At 48.4% G+C, this 13,147-nt stretch overlaps 4 protein-coding genes across 4 annotated transcripts; 3 read left to right on the forward strand and 1 right to left on the reverse strand.

The window, feature by feature from the left end:
- Nucleotides 1-21: 21 nt before the first annotated feature.
- On the forward strand, nucleotides 22-368 carry Pdw03_5907 (uncharacterized protein; the record flags this gene model as incomplete). The annotated part of the gene is made up of 3 exons (XM_066101199.1): nucleotides 22-38; nucleotides 109-232; nucleotides 303-368. The coding sequence occupies 3 exons, from the start codon at nucleotides 22-24 to the stop codon at nucleotides 366-368; spliced, it is 207 nt and encodes a 68-aa protein (XP_065958139.1).
- A 3,514-nt stretch (nucleotides 369-3,882) lies between these two features.
- Pdw03_5908 (Cyclin-like F-box) lies at nucleotides 3,883-5,041 on the forward strand (the record flags this gene model as incomplete). Its single annotated transcript, XM_014682898.2, has 2 exons — nucleotides 3,883-4,394; nucleotides 4,447-5,041. The coding sequence occupies 2 exons, from the start codon at nucleotides 3,883-3,885 to the stop codon at nucleotides 5,039-5,041; spliced, it is 1,107 nt and encodes a 368-aa protein (XP_014538384.2).
- Nucleotides 5,042-6,233: 1,192 nt separating this feature from the next.
- Nucleotides 6,234-7,456, reverse strand: Pdw03_5909 (ER-Golgi SNARE complex subunit (Sed5), putative; the record flags this gene model as incomplete). The annotated part of the gene is made up of 4 exons (XM_014682899.1): nucleotides 6,234-6,266; nucleotides 6,323-6,895; nucleotides 6,964-7,145; nucleotides 7,198-7,456. The coding sequence occupies 4 exons, from the start codon at nucleotides 7,454-7,456 to the stop codon at nucleotides 6,234-6,236; spliced, it is 1,047 nt and encodes a 348-aa protein (XP_014538385.1).
- A 752-nt stretch (nucleotides 7,457-8,208) lies between these two features.
- Nucleotides 8,209-13,075, forward strand: Pdw03_5910 (uncharacterized protein; the record flags this gene model as incomplete). The annotated part of the gene is made up of 4 exons (XM_014682900.1): nucleotides 8,209-8,252; nucleotides 8,317-10,498; nucleotides 10,749-12,134; nucleotides 12,185-13,075. The coding sequence occupies 4 exons, from the start codon at nucleotides 8,209-8,211 to the stop codon at nucleotides 13,073-13,075; spliced, it is 4,503 nt and encodes a 1,500-aa protein (XP_014538386.1).
- Nucleotides 13,076-13,147: the final 72 nt, after the last annotated feature.

Consider the following 13,147-nt stretch of genomic DNA (forward strand, 5'->3'; position numbering starts at 1 on the left):
ATACATTTCGACTATGCGTGCATGAACAACTATCGCTCGTGAGTTTTTCGCCGGACCCTCTGCCTTGTCAAAAATGTGGACATTGACACCTTGATGGTGAAGCCACAGTTGGGCCTGCGCCGACAATAAGAACATCCGTTTTGAGGCTCATTCTTGGAAAATCTTCGGAATCAGAGTATTTCGGTTGAAGTCTTGTATCAAGGACTGGAAGTTGTCGTCAAGAGATGATCAGGTCGGGAATTGGTGGTCATATGCGACATCAGCGAGCGGAACTGACTTTAAACCCAATTTTGACCAAGCAGGTACCATCACTCTGTCAAGAAACAACACTCCAAAACAACGTTGATCATCGCTGTTCGGCTGTTTAATCGCCGACCCCGAGAATCGTGAACTCCAAGGCGGCTAGACGGCATCGGAGCGTCGCGTGCCGATCGGCGCGAGAGTCTCCAACGATGTTGGGGCATACTAAATTTCGACCACGATAGTTGCTGTCAGACCTTTGGATTTTCTACAAATGGTGGGTCAAGGAATTTTGCGGAAATCCTGCTTGGGTCACGACAGATATGAACATATCTAGAAAGGTCCTTAAAACCGCCTTGATCTTCGTCTGAAAAGACCATAGAAACGAACTAGTAACAACACGCTGATATGTTGCTACCCGAAATCATCCCAGGGGGGGCCCGCCTGGCACACCTCGCTTTAGTCCCATGGTCAATGCTCACGTGGGTAAACCCTACCCCGCCCCCCTCCCCCATCCCCAATTGCCATACGAGAAAGGGGTTTCGTTTTGAAATATATGGTGTGTTTGATTGAGTCATCCTGTTTCGGCATAGTGTTACGGACCTACCCGTCACCAATCAGTGGTGACCCACCGGGTACACAGATGGGCCACCGAGAGCCAATCAAGCAATCACGTGATCACAGGAGGAGTATATCCCTGCACGGGGTAGGATATACTCAGAGGGGTCGATCTACCCCGGGGTGTAGGATATACCCCAGGAGCACTGGCGACCCCAGGAAGCGAAGGATATATAAGGACACTCTCTCATGTACTTAGTTTAGTTCTTCGTCTTCAATCATACATTGTTACTTGTGTTTACCTTACGACCTTGTTGACTCACTTACTATATTATCACTTGACAACACCAACGAACAGACCAATACTGCGGTATAGATCTGCTCGGCGCTCTACCTGGCATCGTTCCCTGATACCCTCAAAAGGACTTAGGCTGGAATAAGACTGTGCGCAGCAACAGCTCGGTTGAGAGACAGATCATTGACGTTGGAGGACCAGCACAGGCAAGTATAACCAGGAAAGCTTCTAACATAACTGTGACCAGTTAGGCAGTGCGTAACACATAGAACATGTGGTGTCTATAGAAGTGAACTCCACGGGATATTTTGTACATTCCTACATATTTTTCCTAGTCATTTGCTAGCTAACTGCAGATAAACTACTCTTGATTTATGTACATGTATCTATAGATTCACATCGAATTACTTGCTACTGGCACCTCTCAATCTTTAAACTACTTTTCTACAACTATAGTGCAGTATCGATTTACCTAGTGGAAATACCGCAATAATAAGGTTAGAGAGCTTTTAGCTATAAGCCTATCCTAAACTACATACGCCTATAGAGGTAGATATTGAACTCCTTAATGAAACCGACGATAACATCCTTCACGAGTGGAATCACTACTAGGTATACCTCTAGTCATATTAGGTTCGTTTAGTTTAGGGAGTTTGAGATCTACCTTCGATTTCTAGGCATGGTGCTATTAGTGTAAAGTGTATGGGTAAATAACTTTTCTTTTTTTCTCAAATCTAGCTTATTTCGATCTCTTCTAGGCCTTTTTTAATCTCATTTACAGGGTAATAAAATTTCGTATGGAAATACTTTACTACAACGCCGGTGGTTATGTAGTACCATGGTTATGCAAGTAAGAAAAGTAGTATAGTTTTGGTAAGAGAGAAGTAGGTAGTTGTAGAAGGTGGTAAGGTAATGAAAAACGCAAGGTACACATGAGTTCTTGGCGGAGTTCGGCTGTTGTTCAGTGACTTGATATGCCGAGAGCATACATTTACACCAATCGCCAGACTTTGCTTTTCTCTTCCGAATTAGTCCGGTGCCGCAGTTCCGAGAGTATGATCATTGTGGCGTCCCACGGCATACGATTCACCATGTGCCACGAGCATTTCCCTACAATAGGGTTTTTTGAGCGTACTCAACAAGCACTGTCATCTTATGGGGATTATTCAAGTTGATATCTTTCTCTGCTCGGGGGATGCGAACGTTTGGGCCCTGTTATCGACGAGGATGGTATGCCTGAGATCAGATCTCGCCAAAGAAAGCTGATCATACTAGATAGAGCATGACCGCCTGGAGAACCACTGAGCTGGAAGTACGAAGAAGCGACGCATTCTTGAAAACGATCTCGGCTTCCCGTCTTTTTTTTTTTTTTTGAGAGGAGGACTTTCTTACTTTCTCCGAATGACTTTTCGGCATCTTCTGCTTGAAGGGAAACCGATGCTATACAATGAATTGCGAACATCAAAGCTTCGATCTCCCGGCCGACTTTTCCCAGACTACTCATAGCATCCAAGATTTGTTGTTGTATCGTTGGAGCATGTATAGTTCTGGTGGGTGGGTTCACATTCTCGAGAAATGCCTGCCAAGGCTTGAAGATATTCGAGGGGCTCAGGTGGAGATCTATTAGTGCCTCTCTTGTTGCAGATGTCGGGAGTATCGCATAGTCGTTGCTCACATCCTGAAAAAGGCATCGGCACCATTATCCGATCCATCGCTTAATACGTCTGCTGCATTGGAAACTAGCGAAGATGGTCAGAACAGACAGCAAGCAGGAATAACAAAATACTAACTACATTGATGACACTGATCCCAAGATTGCAGGTGTTAAGGTCAGAACTCTATCAGGCGAAATATAGCGCAAGCAACTCACTTGTCGAGATAGATGGGGTTGCCACCTTTCATGATCATCCTTCCAGACACTATTGCCTGCCTCAGTCCGTTGCTCTCCCCTAACATTGTGATGCCGAGGGGCTGAAGCATTTACGTCAAATCCCGTGCGTCTAACACATTTCCTCTGTTCGTGAGATACACTCCCTTTAGTTTGTCGAACCCTTGTGCGGCAAGGCGGTAGTGGAGGACGACAGATACTCTTAAAATTCGCCTCCACTCAATTCGAACAGGAGTTGTAGAAGTTGGGTCTATCGCGTTTGACTTTCCAATTGTGACAAACCACATATGCAAACGATATGAGTTTATTTGGATGGGGAGTCAATTGTTCGCCCAACCTTCAAAGAGCCATTGAGACTATCCATTGCTGTAGCACACTACTTGAAAAACTACCCATCTAGGTATAAGTGACTGGCATGCTGCAATAAAGCCATTTGATCTTAGGTGGTGTTCGGGAGAGAAAAGGATTCAGATCGGAAGGGCGGAAGTCGGTGCAGTTGTTTTGCCTTGAATATAAGGCATCAATCCCGCGACATCATCCAAATCTCGGTTGTTTCAGATTGTGTACTTCGATTGGCTTGCCTTTTCTCCACTACTATTGCTTGATTTCCGGATTAGATTCGTTAAATTCCACATTTTCGCTCGAAGTGTCAGAATCTGTTCGTGCGGTGCTCTATTTGGTCTCATGACTGTATCTCTACAGTGAGCAGACTCAAATTACAACCGGAGTGATTCCATTCGATCATCTCTATCATTACATGTCTTATCCACGGGTGATTTCATGACAAAGACCTCCAGAATACATGCCAAAGGACATTTCAAATGATCCGTCACATGTATGAGCCATGATGCATTTTCTCAATCGAGTCAGAACAGTCCTTCGGAAAGGTAAACATGACTCAATGTCGACTGAGCCTAAAGCTTCAGGGTGGAAGCGAATCCCATCTCATGTATTTGTTGCGATCCTAGCCTCTTGTGATTTGAAAGGCATTGGTTCTTTGTCTCTTTCCTGTCGAGCACTTCACGATCGAGTTTCCAAGCTGGATAATGCCATAGCTTGGGCATATATTCAGCTCCGGAAACAGATGCATGATCAAAGCCAATGCATTGAAGGTGGCCTGTCGCCGGGTGACGATATTGCCTTCATCTCTGAGCTATTCCCTCCCCCACCCCCGGAATATAGCACAGATATGCCTCAGGACAACGCAGAATATTCTCTGGGATATCTCGGCGATTTAAAACGATGCTGGAATACTTGCATTCGCCTCTCCTACCACCTGGCTGACCATGTGATTGAACATCATCTGGGGACCGATCCGAATGCCCAGCCTTTGTGGTCATCTTCCAAGACGGAGAAAGAAGTTGTCTACAGCAAAGCCGTGGCCTCACTCCAGGCCAAGCTTTTGCATCCGATGTATGGTCCCACTATGTTCAGTCATTTGGAAAGCGTGCTTACTCGAATTTAGAGCCTACGCGGTATTCTTTCTGGAAACAGCTGCATCTTCTGGCTCTGACTCTCATCACTCGGGTCATCACCGCAAAAACATGGCTTGTTCTGTTGAAAAACAGCAATCAATTCTTCGAAATGCACCTTTTGACGATCCACTCATACTTTTGTCGACCCACCACTGCATGCAGCTTCTCTTTTCGACGGTTCAGCGCTTGATGGGTCCGGAAATTGCTCATTCCACCACCGAAAGCTGGATTAGTCTGCTTCTCACCACTTCAACCATGGAGAGAATCGTCAGCTTCTTTGTTTCCATCGCGAAGGATGACCAAAGAAAACAAAACGGTGAGCATGACTCTACGTGGTCTCATCGAAAGGAGTTTTTGTGGGCGATGCGACGGGATTTGAACGAATTCATGGCGTCTTTCAGTGATCACGGCGAACAGATACTCCACAAGCCAACGCTTAACCATGTATGGTTCCAAGCAGCACACAATGAGATGGACCGACGAGGGGCGATTCCGCATTCTGTTGAGGATTCAGAAGTGCATGTGCTCCTCGGGTCTGTTGTGAAATTGGAATGTAAATACTGTTATGATTGTTACGATGAATGACTGCTCAGTGCACTTATTCGGCAACAGCTTGCAACTTGGTGAATATTGCAACCCAGGTTGTTTCTGAATGGACATCCAACACCAAACTAACTTGGAACATCAATTACCTTCTTGTTTGCTGTTTGCAAGTAGAAAAAGGTCTTGTATACTTGAAGCTCCACACTAAACTGCTTGTGTTCGGTTCCCAGTAGTTCGAGTGACGAGTACACGACAACGGACTTCAACCAGACTCTTTTCGCCTTCCCCCGAGATACCTCATTACGATGCTTCGAAATCGAAATATATCATTGAGCATGAATTCCATTGCAACCCGACTATATCCAAAGATAGACGCACTACACTTGAATCAGTGCGCAAGGTTGTAGGTCTCAAAGACAGTGGGGCCATGCATGACTTCGACGTTCAGGAAAACTTGCAACTCAATACTCTCACACCGGAATTGCTCGTCATAATGCTATCTTGTAAATTCCCGATAATCGGGCATATTTTAGCGACAATTACTATGGACCTGATTAGAAAACAAACTGCCAGGGAACAATCAACTGGCCTGATCACATCTCCGACAAAGTTCTAGGGCAAATGGGGCTTGCAATTATCGACGGCACAGAATGTTGGCAAGTGCTCCAGCATTGCCGAATCAACGTCTAGGTGAAAGCCATGGGGTTCAATTTGTTTCCGATGCCAACCAGGCTTTGATCGCTCTTGGGGTAAACTACACTAGAGAGCACACTGCATCACCGCCTGGGAAGGGATAGGATGACAGTCCTCTGTGGGAGCTGTTCAAAAATCAGCTCTCGTTGGGGGGTGGGCGAAGTCAGAGCTATGGAATTTGATGGCGTAGTTTGATGCATGAATCATTTATAATGACAATGCTCGCTTCCAAATATTTTGAAGAGTGGTTCATGATTATCCCATGACATCGGCGGTTGGATTCGAATAGTACATGAGGTGTATTTACGCAGATGGCTCTTGAGGACACAGTCCAAGCAATAAAGAGCAAAAAGCCATGGGTAAAAAGTGAAAAGGAAGATAAAGAGCGTGACGCTTTAGACATCCCAGAGTTGAGCCACAGAGTCAAAAGACATGGAAATGCTCAGCGAGTGCGGATGCGCAGAAGGGCCATCATCTGTCGGAAACACACGAGCCAGATATTATAATACACTATGAAGAAAAAGGGCGGAACTCATGCCGATCACGAAATCAAGACCCAGAGAAGGAAGAAGATCTACAACAGTCGTCAGTTGGATGTCCAGGCAAGAAACTCAACATGATCGAACTTACCATCAGAATACCAAACATTTTGGCGATTAGCCAGCGATTACCAGACACGCGCGTCCAATACTTCATTAGTTCTCTCTGCGCTCCCTGGACGTTGTCGACCACATCTTCGGTGTTGGCATCTATACGCTGGATCATTTCCGACTGCTCGCTGACCATCTGCGCCAGCTGACCAAAAATGCCCCCTAATTCGCTGATGGTTCGCTCGATGGCTTCGATGGCTTCGCCTCGAGCTTGAACATACGTGTTACTCGATTCCCCTTCTTCCATTACCATCAACTGTTGGTCTGATTGGAATGATGGACGCCCTAAGGGCGAAGGATTTGAGGGCTCAAGGGTTAAAAGATCGGAGGAGTTGCCTTGATATCCGGGCTGAGGTGTCCGTCGTCCCGAGGTGTTATACAAAGGCGAGTCTGAGCGTTGTGCATCGAGGGCACTGTGTGATTTGGAAGATACCGAGGAAACAAAGTTCTCGGTTCGTGTTCGGGAGGCCTGGATGTTCTTCGTGCGGACCTCGAGTACCTCTTTGAAACTAGCACCTACATCGGCCAGCTTTCCCTGCAGCATGACAACGACCTGAAAGGGATAATCAGCGACATGACCGTGCGTGCCGTTTCACGTGTCACGTTTCTTGTCTCACTCACATTGTCATTGTGTTCTCCTTCCTGGTCTGTCCTCGAGCGAGTGGATTTGGGGTGTTGCGCATGGGTGAGGGCCTGCAGCGAGGCGATATTTTGGTTCAGGGCGGCAAGGTCTTGCTTAATCACGTATGTCAACTCGGAGATTTCGACAGGTCGGTCGTCGAAGAGTGTTTTCCGTTTCGCCACTATTTCCTGGTTAGATTGCTAGTATTTTCTGGGAAATGTGACGAAACTCACATTCAGCCAATCGCTGCAATTTGGCCATTGTTCCAGTAATCCCCCTTCCTATATCTCGCGCCCGTCGCGCAAACTCCGATCTTGCCGCCTTCGCCTCATGAGCGGCACCGCGGGGCGACGCATCAGCCTGGCGCCTTTGCGCATCAGTCAATAGAGCTTGTCGCTGTGACCCAACTTTTGATGTCCCCAGGCGCTTCTGAGCATGGCCCAAGATAGCGCTGAACTCGCTGGTCCGGTCTTGTATCGACGGGCGAGCCATTTTGCGAATTGGAAGAATGAAAGTGATGCGAGGTTTGGAGATGAGTAGCTATAGTCTTCCAGAGTGCGCAAGTATTGAGAAGCAAATGTGAATTAACGTTGACAAAGGCCGAATTCGGTCTGGAAACTGGAGTGTGATTCTATCTGCAATCGATAAGGGGGGGGGCGAGGTGAAGACGTGTCCGGTTGCAGGTAGCTCCGAGGGTACAACGTCGTGACTTCAATTCAGAAATAAAACAAAGAGACTGAAGATACTCCGTACAATCAAGAAGATGGAAGGTTAACAGTAAACAGTCAAGATCAATCTGATTAACTCCGATGGTCCACGTTACTAAATCGGAAACGTGCCCTTACATAAGCCCCGCATCGCCACGTTAGTTAAAACTAGTCTGATGTCCTCGATAGATCAGGGGAATATAGCTCGTTTCATGCTAAAACTATTTGTTTTTACTACCTTCAGTTTCTGACATACAGTGTAGCTGGCTTGATATTCTTGTATTCTTTGGTGGATACACGTCATTCTTGTACACTAGTCTTGTTGCCTCCAATTATCCCAACCCATTTGATCGGTGCCTTTGCCCAACTTGGCCCAAATCGCCACCTTCATCCTTACACATATCACGAAGGGAACCGTGTTATTACCTTTTCATTAAAGTCTTACAAATTGCTCGTGTGAAAACCCATCGGAGATCACCAGGCAATAGTCAATGCTGGTCATCGAGCTTGCCTCGGTCCCTTTGTTCTTTTCCCCTGATGGCAGACCCCACCCAATCGCATGGCCGTGGAGCCCAGAAACTGTAAGACTTATCTATCCAGATTCAGTCGCATATTTAGTTGCACGAATGCTGAGACCTGCTTTAGCCCTTCCCCGCCAATTCTTCGCAGTCCGCTCTCGTCAGGCAGCGGTAGTGGAACCCCGATCTCATTCCAAACAAACGTGAATCGCTCCAAAACAAAACGATGGGTGGAAGCAAAGCAATATTCTTATGATGGGGGTGACTGGGGTAGTGACGAATATGAAGAGGAGGAAGAGGAGGTGCCTCCCGCAGTATCTCGGCCTCCCTATGCCTCCCGCCACACTGGCAGTTCGTCTGAGTTGTCCTTAAGGCGTTTGTCTGGCATCGGATTCGGAACCGGGGCCAGTGAGTCGAATTTGGCTGATGGCAAAGGTAGGAGCCTTAGTGGAGGAGACCAGAAGACCCTTCCATTTGCAAGGCCTGCCGACCGCTACAAACGCATGCGCGAGGAGAAAGCGACACAGCAGTCTCCTACCACCGATATCAATGACCCCCAGCCTGAGGTGTGCGAAGTTTTACCTCAAACAAACAAGCAGAGTCCTCCTTTGGGTCTACCGGAAGTCAAGCGCATGTCTAGTTTTGGTGCCGATTTCTTGAGTGGTACAGACTCCAGCACGCCAAAGGATAGCTCTGCATCCCAAGAACCTTCATTGCACCACAACCCCTCGTCGGGATTCCGATCGGTAGTGAATCAGGCCTTCGATGTCCCAGAAACTCCACCATCCACTACCACTACTGTCACGCGGTCGAACAGCGATGACACTTCGATGATCAGCCCTATCATGGGCGTTCGGACTAGGACTGATGAAAGAGCACCCACTATTCTCGAGGAGCCGAATGATGAGTCGAGTTCTCTGAAGGCAACTGGGAATGCGATTCCAGGGTTTAACCCAGGACATCGCCGGGACCTGAGCCTTCCTAGTTCTGACAACAGTCCTTCGAGAATACCTCAAGTCACAGACCAGGAAACCCCATTGGCGGGCTGTGCAGAACTGTCTTCCATTCCTCTCCTCCAGAATACCTCGCCGGAATCAACTAATGCGGACATCTCTCCTCAGAATCCATTGATGCAATCACTGTCGACCAATGGGCAGGATATGCCTGCCCCTCTCAAATTTGGAAACGCATCAGGCCCTGACGCCTTCCGTAGCGAAATCCCCACCATTATGGCAGCCGAAGAATCGCCACAGAATACTGACAATGATCGCTTGAGGGAAGAGATTATTCGATCATTAAGTCGGGAAACAACCCCAATGGAAGACCCGGAACCCAGCAACCAATCTCTATCGCAGGCCTCTGCTGAGTCCGTCCCGCACCAGGAAATTGTTTCTGGCAGTCACCCAGAATGGACTAGCCCGCCGCCTTTGCCGCCTCGAGACCCTTATGCGACCAGTCAAGGCGTGGCTGGTAACTATTCATCCACGATCATTGATCAGCCAAAGAAGCCTAAGTTGGAAAGGCGGTTCTCATGGGAATCGTCCGATTCGTCAGACCCTGGGCCACCTCAGATACCCGGCAGCTATTCATCGCCCCCTCGTTTAGCCACTTCGTCATCTACGCAAGAGCCTGAGCCTATACATGAGAAGGCCACCACATTGGCGTCGGACGTGTCGCACGACCCGCTTGCTTCTGAAGACGAAAGGTCCGTTACTCAGCGTGCTGTGGAAAGGCCTCGACTTTCGATCGTTCCACCTATCCCAGAAAACATGACACCGCCAGAGCAAGTCATGGGACCAGGGACTACACCACCCCCGCAACAAGTCTCTTTAAACGCCGGCAGCTCGTCCCTCGATGAGTCGAAACTTTTAGGCTTCCGTGATATTCTCGGTATCTCATCTATCAACCAGCGTATCAAGTCTTTTGACCACACCCGCGACCAGTTCGCCACCATTGACACTGGTTTGAACCATTGGCTACAGTTCACAGTTCATGAACACCCCGAGCATGCCGACGTCGTCCAACGGAGCCAAAATCTCTCCCCTACCGTGCCACCATCAGATGCTTCTCGCAGCAGATTTCCTAAATTGGGTGCTCTTTCAAATCTCGGTGCCTTGAATGACGGTACTTCGGCTAGCACCACTCACATCAGACGCCCGTCGGGCCATCTCGGCACCGTGATTAACAAGGACAAAGTTGGGGAGAGAGGAAAGGAACTATTCCACACTGCGGGGGCATTTAGTGGCAAGGCAATGGGGCTGTTTGCCAAGGGCAGAAGCAAGTTCCGACCCAGCGGAGGTTCTGAGAAGGTAGATGCATGATTTTTTTTTTCTTCCGAGCGAGTTGTTTACTTGGGTAAGCACGGTGGAGGCCGTTGCTTTAATGTTTCCCTTCTGATATCGCTGCGTTGCTTCACTTTCTAGATACCTCGATGTAATTTCGAGCACTCTTTTTGGCATTGAGCTCTAGAATGAGACACGATTGACGCATCTGCCCTTTTTCCACAATCTAACACCCCCTTCCTTGTTTGTTTATGTTCTGATGATGGTAATGTTGTAGGTTCAGTCAACTCCAAGTGTGTCTCGTCGCAGCTTTCAGTTCTCATTCCCTTCAGGGTCGGGTGAGGCGCCTGGTAACTCTTCTTCTCTACGAAACTCAGTCACTCTTGCCAGCCTGCCAGCCTTCATATCCAAACAAACCGGGCTCAAGCCTGACCCTGATCCACCGGTTAGTCTTTGTCTAGATCATCCTGAGGATGAACACAATACCGGCAAACGTGTCGAGGCGACCAAATCGGGAAATAACTACCTGTCGCACAACCCTGTTGGAGAAACAACTGTGCCACCGAAGCAACTGTCATCTTCCAACGGTGTTCCCCTCAATCCTGAATTTCCGGGAGAATCTGTCTTTGCTGGAGATTTGGAGCAGGAGATGATAGATGGGCTTGGTCTGTCGCCTGCAGACCCTCATCATCGAAGGGCGGCAAGTACTCCGACGGCATGGAATGCATTTAGCCAGATTAATGGTGGGAAACAGCAGGTTGCAGAGCCATTACTACGGCCGGGAGAAAGCCTAACTGGCAATCAATCCGATGCTGTAGGGCTGGTGAACAAAGCCGCTGTCGCAAAAATGAGTTTGCCAGTCATTCCTGACGAGCCTTTCCAATTTCCCTTTCCGGTCAGCAACAGCCAGAAGCATCAGCCAAGCAAGTCTACACCGGAGGTTGTTATCCCGTCAATCCGTCCACTGCTTGATCAAATTTCTAATCCTCCTTCGCCTCCTCCCAATGATTATGATATTGGGCTTGTCCCTAGCCAGAGTCATAGATATCATCTCTCTGTCTCATCACTCGGAGTGTATGAGCAACGCGGGAATATATCTAATGAGGAAATCGACAGAGATCCCCCTTCACCTTTGCAAGAGACAAAAAATGAGCTAAAACCAGAACCCTGGGATGGACCCAAGGTTGGGCATTCTTTGAATGACGCTTCTAGTGACTCCCAGTCATCTGCTCAAGTGAAGAGAAGGTCTTTCATACCTTTCTATTCATCAGGGTTGTCAAAGCTCACAAGCTCTGCCGACGTCCTCAAATCCGAAAAAAAATTAACCAATGGCCTACCTCCATCTGCTCCAGATTTCCACAGTCCCTTGAGAAACGAAGTCAGATACATACCGGAAACTCGAAGCAGTGTGCTGGGCTTCGAAAGCTTTGGAAAACAGAGCGCCAACGGCAAAGAGACTGGCCTGTCCACACCTGCTAACGTTCTTCCGCAACCTTCGGAATCGGGATCTCCTGCAAAGAATGGGAGCTCTACTATTGGAAAACTGAAAGAGTTCAGGAGACAACGACACGCTTCGGTGGGAGATCTCCTCTCAGGTGTTCAACTGCAAGGACCCCAAGCGCCCCCGGCAGGTCAACGCAAACGAACATTCAGCAGGATAAGCGTATGTCGACTCTGGACAGTTCTTTTGGTTTCTTTTTCTGACTCGACCAGGTATTATTTGGCCGGCAAAACTCTCAAAATCCTGCGAGAAAATCGACCACCCACACAAGGTCTGCCTCAGAGCAGCTGCAGAACAAAGATCGGCCGAAACACACGTCGACAACTGGAACTTCAAATACTAGCTCTGCTGCACAGGATGAACCTTCAATTATCCATAATCTGTTTGAACCAAAGCATTTGCCAACTCGTCCCCCCGAGCCTAAGGCACCTCCACCACCACCAAGAGACACAAAACTTCTACCCTGCGATGATCGTCAACGTGCAGGTAAAATTCTTCCACACAGTTCCTCGTCCAACTCACTGGCCACTGGTCGGTTCTACTCGCACTTTCAGTCTGGATCCACGAATCAAATTTTCACCGGCTCTCACCATCTCAGCCACCCTCTCCTAGGTCAATCCCGGTCACCTTCGCCCATGTCATACTCCGAGAACATAGCTGCACATCCACTGTCCCTGCTGGAGGAATCGCAGGACAACCGGGTACATGAACTGCACGAAGAGCACACGTCTCGTGTACCTGGGGAGTGCCTTCGACACGAACTATGTGGGGAGATGCCCGAGGCAAAGCAGAACCACTCGGGTCAACAATACGAATTACAAGGCGATCTCAATCAACAAAGTCTGACTCCTCAGCCCAACACTCGATCCCGAACTCCATTGGCTTCGGGCTCAGCCTCCCCATCTCCTGAGAACCATGAGTCCTGCAACATCGCCGTCTCAAATGCCTCCGTGCATCCTCACCGCAGTGAGAACGAGGCTCGCGTAGTCAACTACCCGCCTCACCCAGTAGAGCTTGCCATTACCGCGGATGACTCCAGCGAGGAGATCGTCATGTCCCCCACATCCTACCCCGGACAGGAGTGGACACCCATGCATTTGTAGCACGTTTGATTAGAGCGCATATGATACCCACTGTCGCCTTTTGGGGGGTTCTTTTGAACCGCGGAGTTGTAT

The sequence above is a fragment of the Penicillium digitatum genome, chromosome 6, assembly GCF_016767815.1.
Source record: "Penicillium digitatum chromosome 6, complete sequence".
NCBI classification, from domain to species: domain Eukaryota; kingdom Fungi; phylum Ascomycota; class Eurotiomycetes; order Eurotiales; family Aspergillaceae; genus Penicillium; species Penicillium digitatum.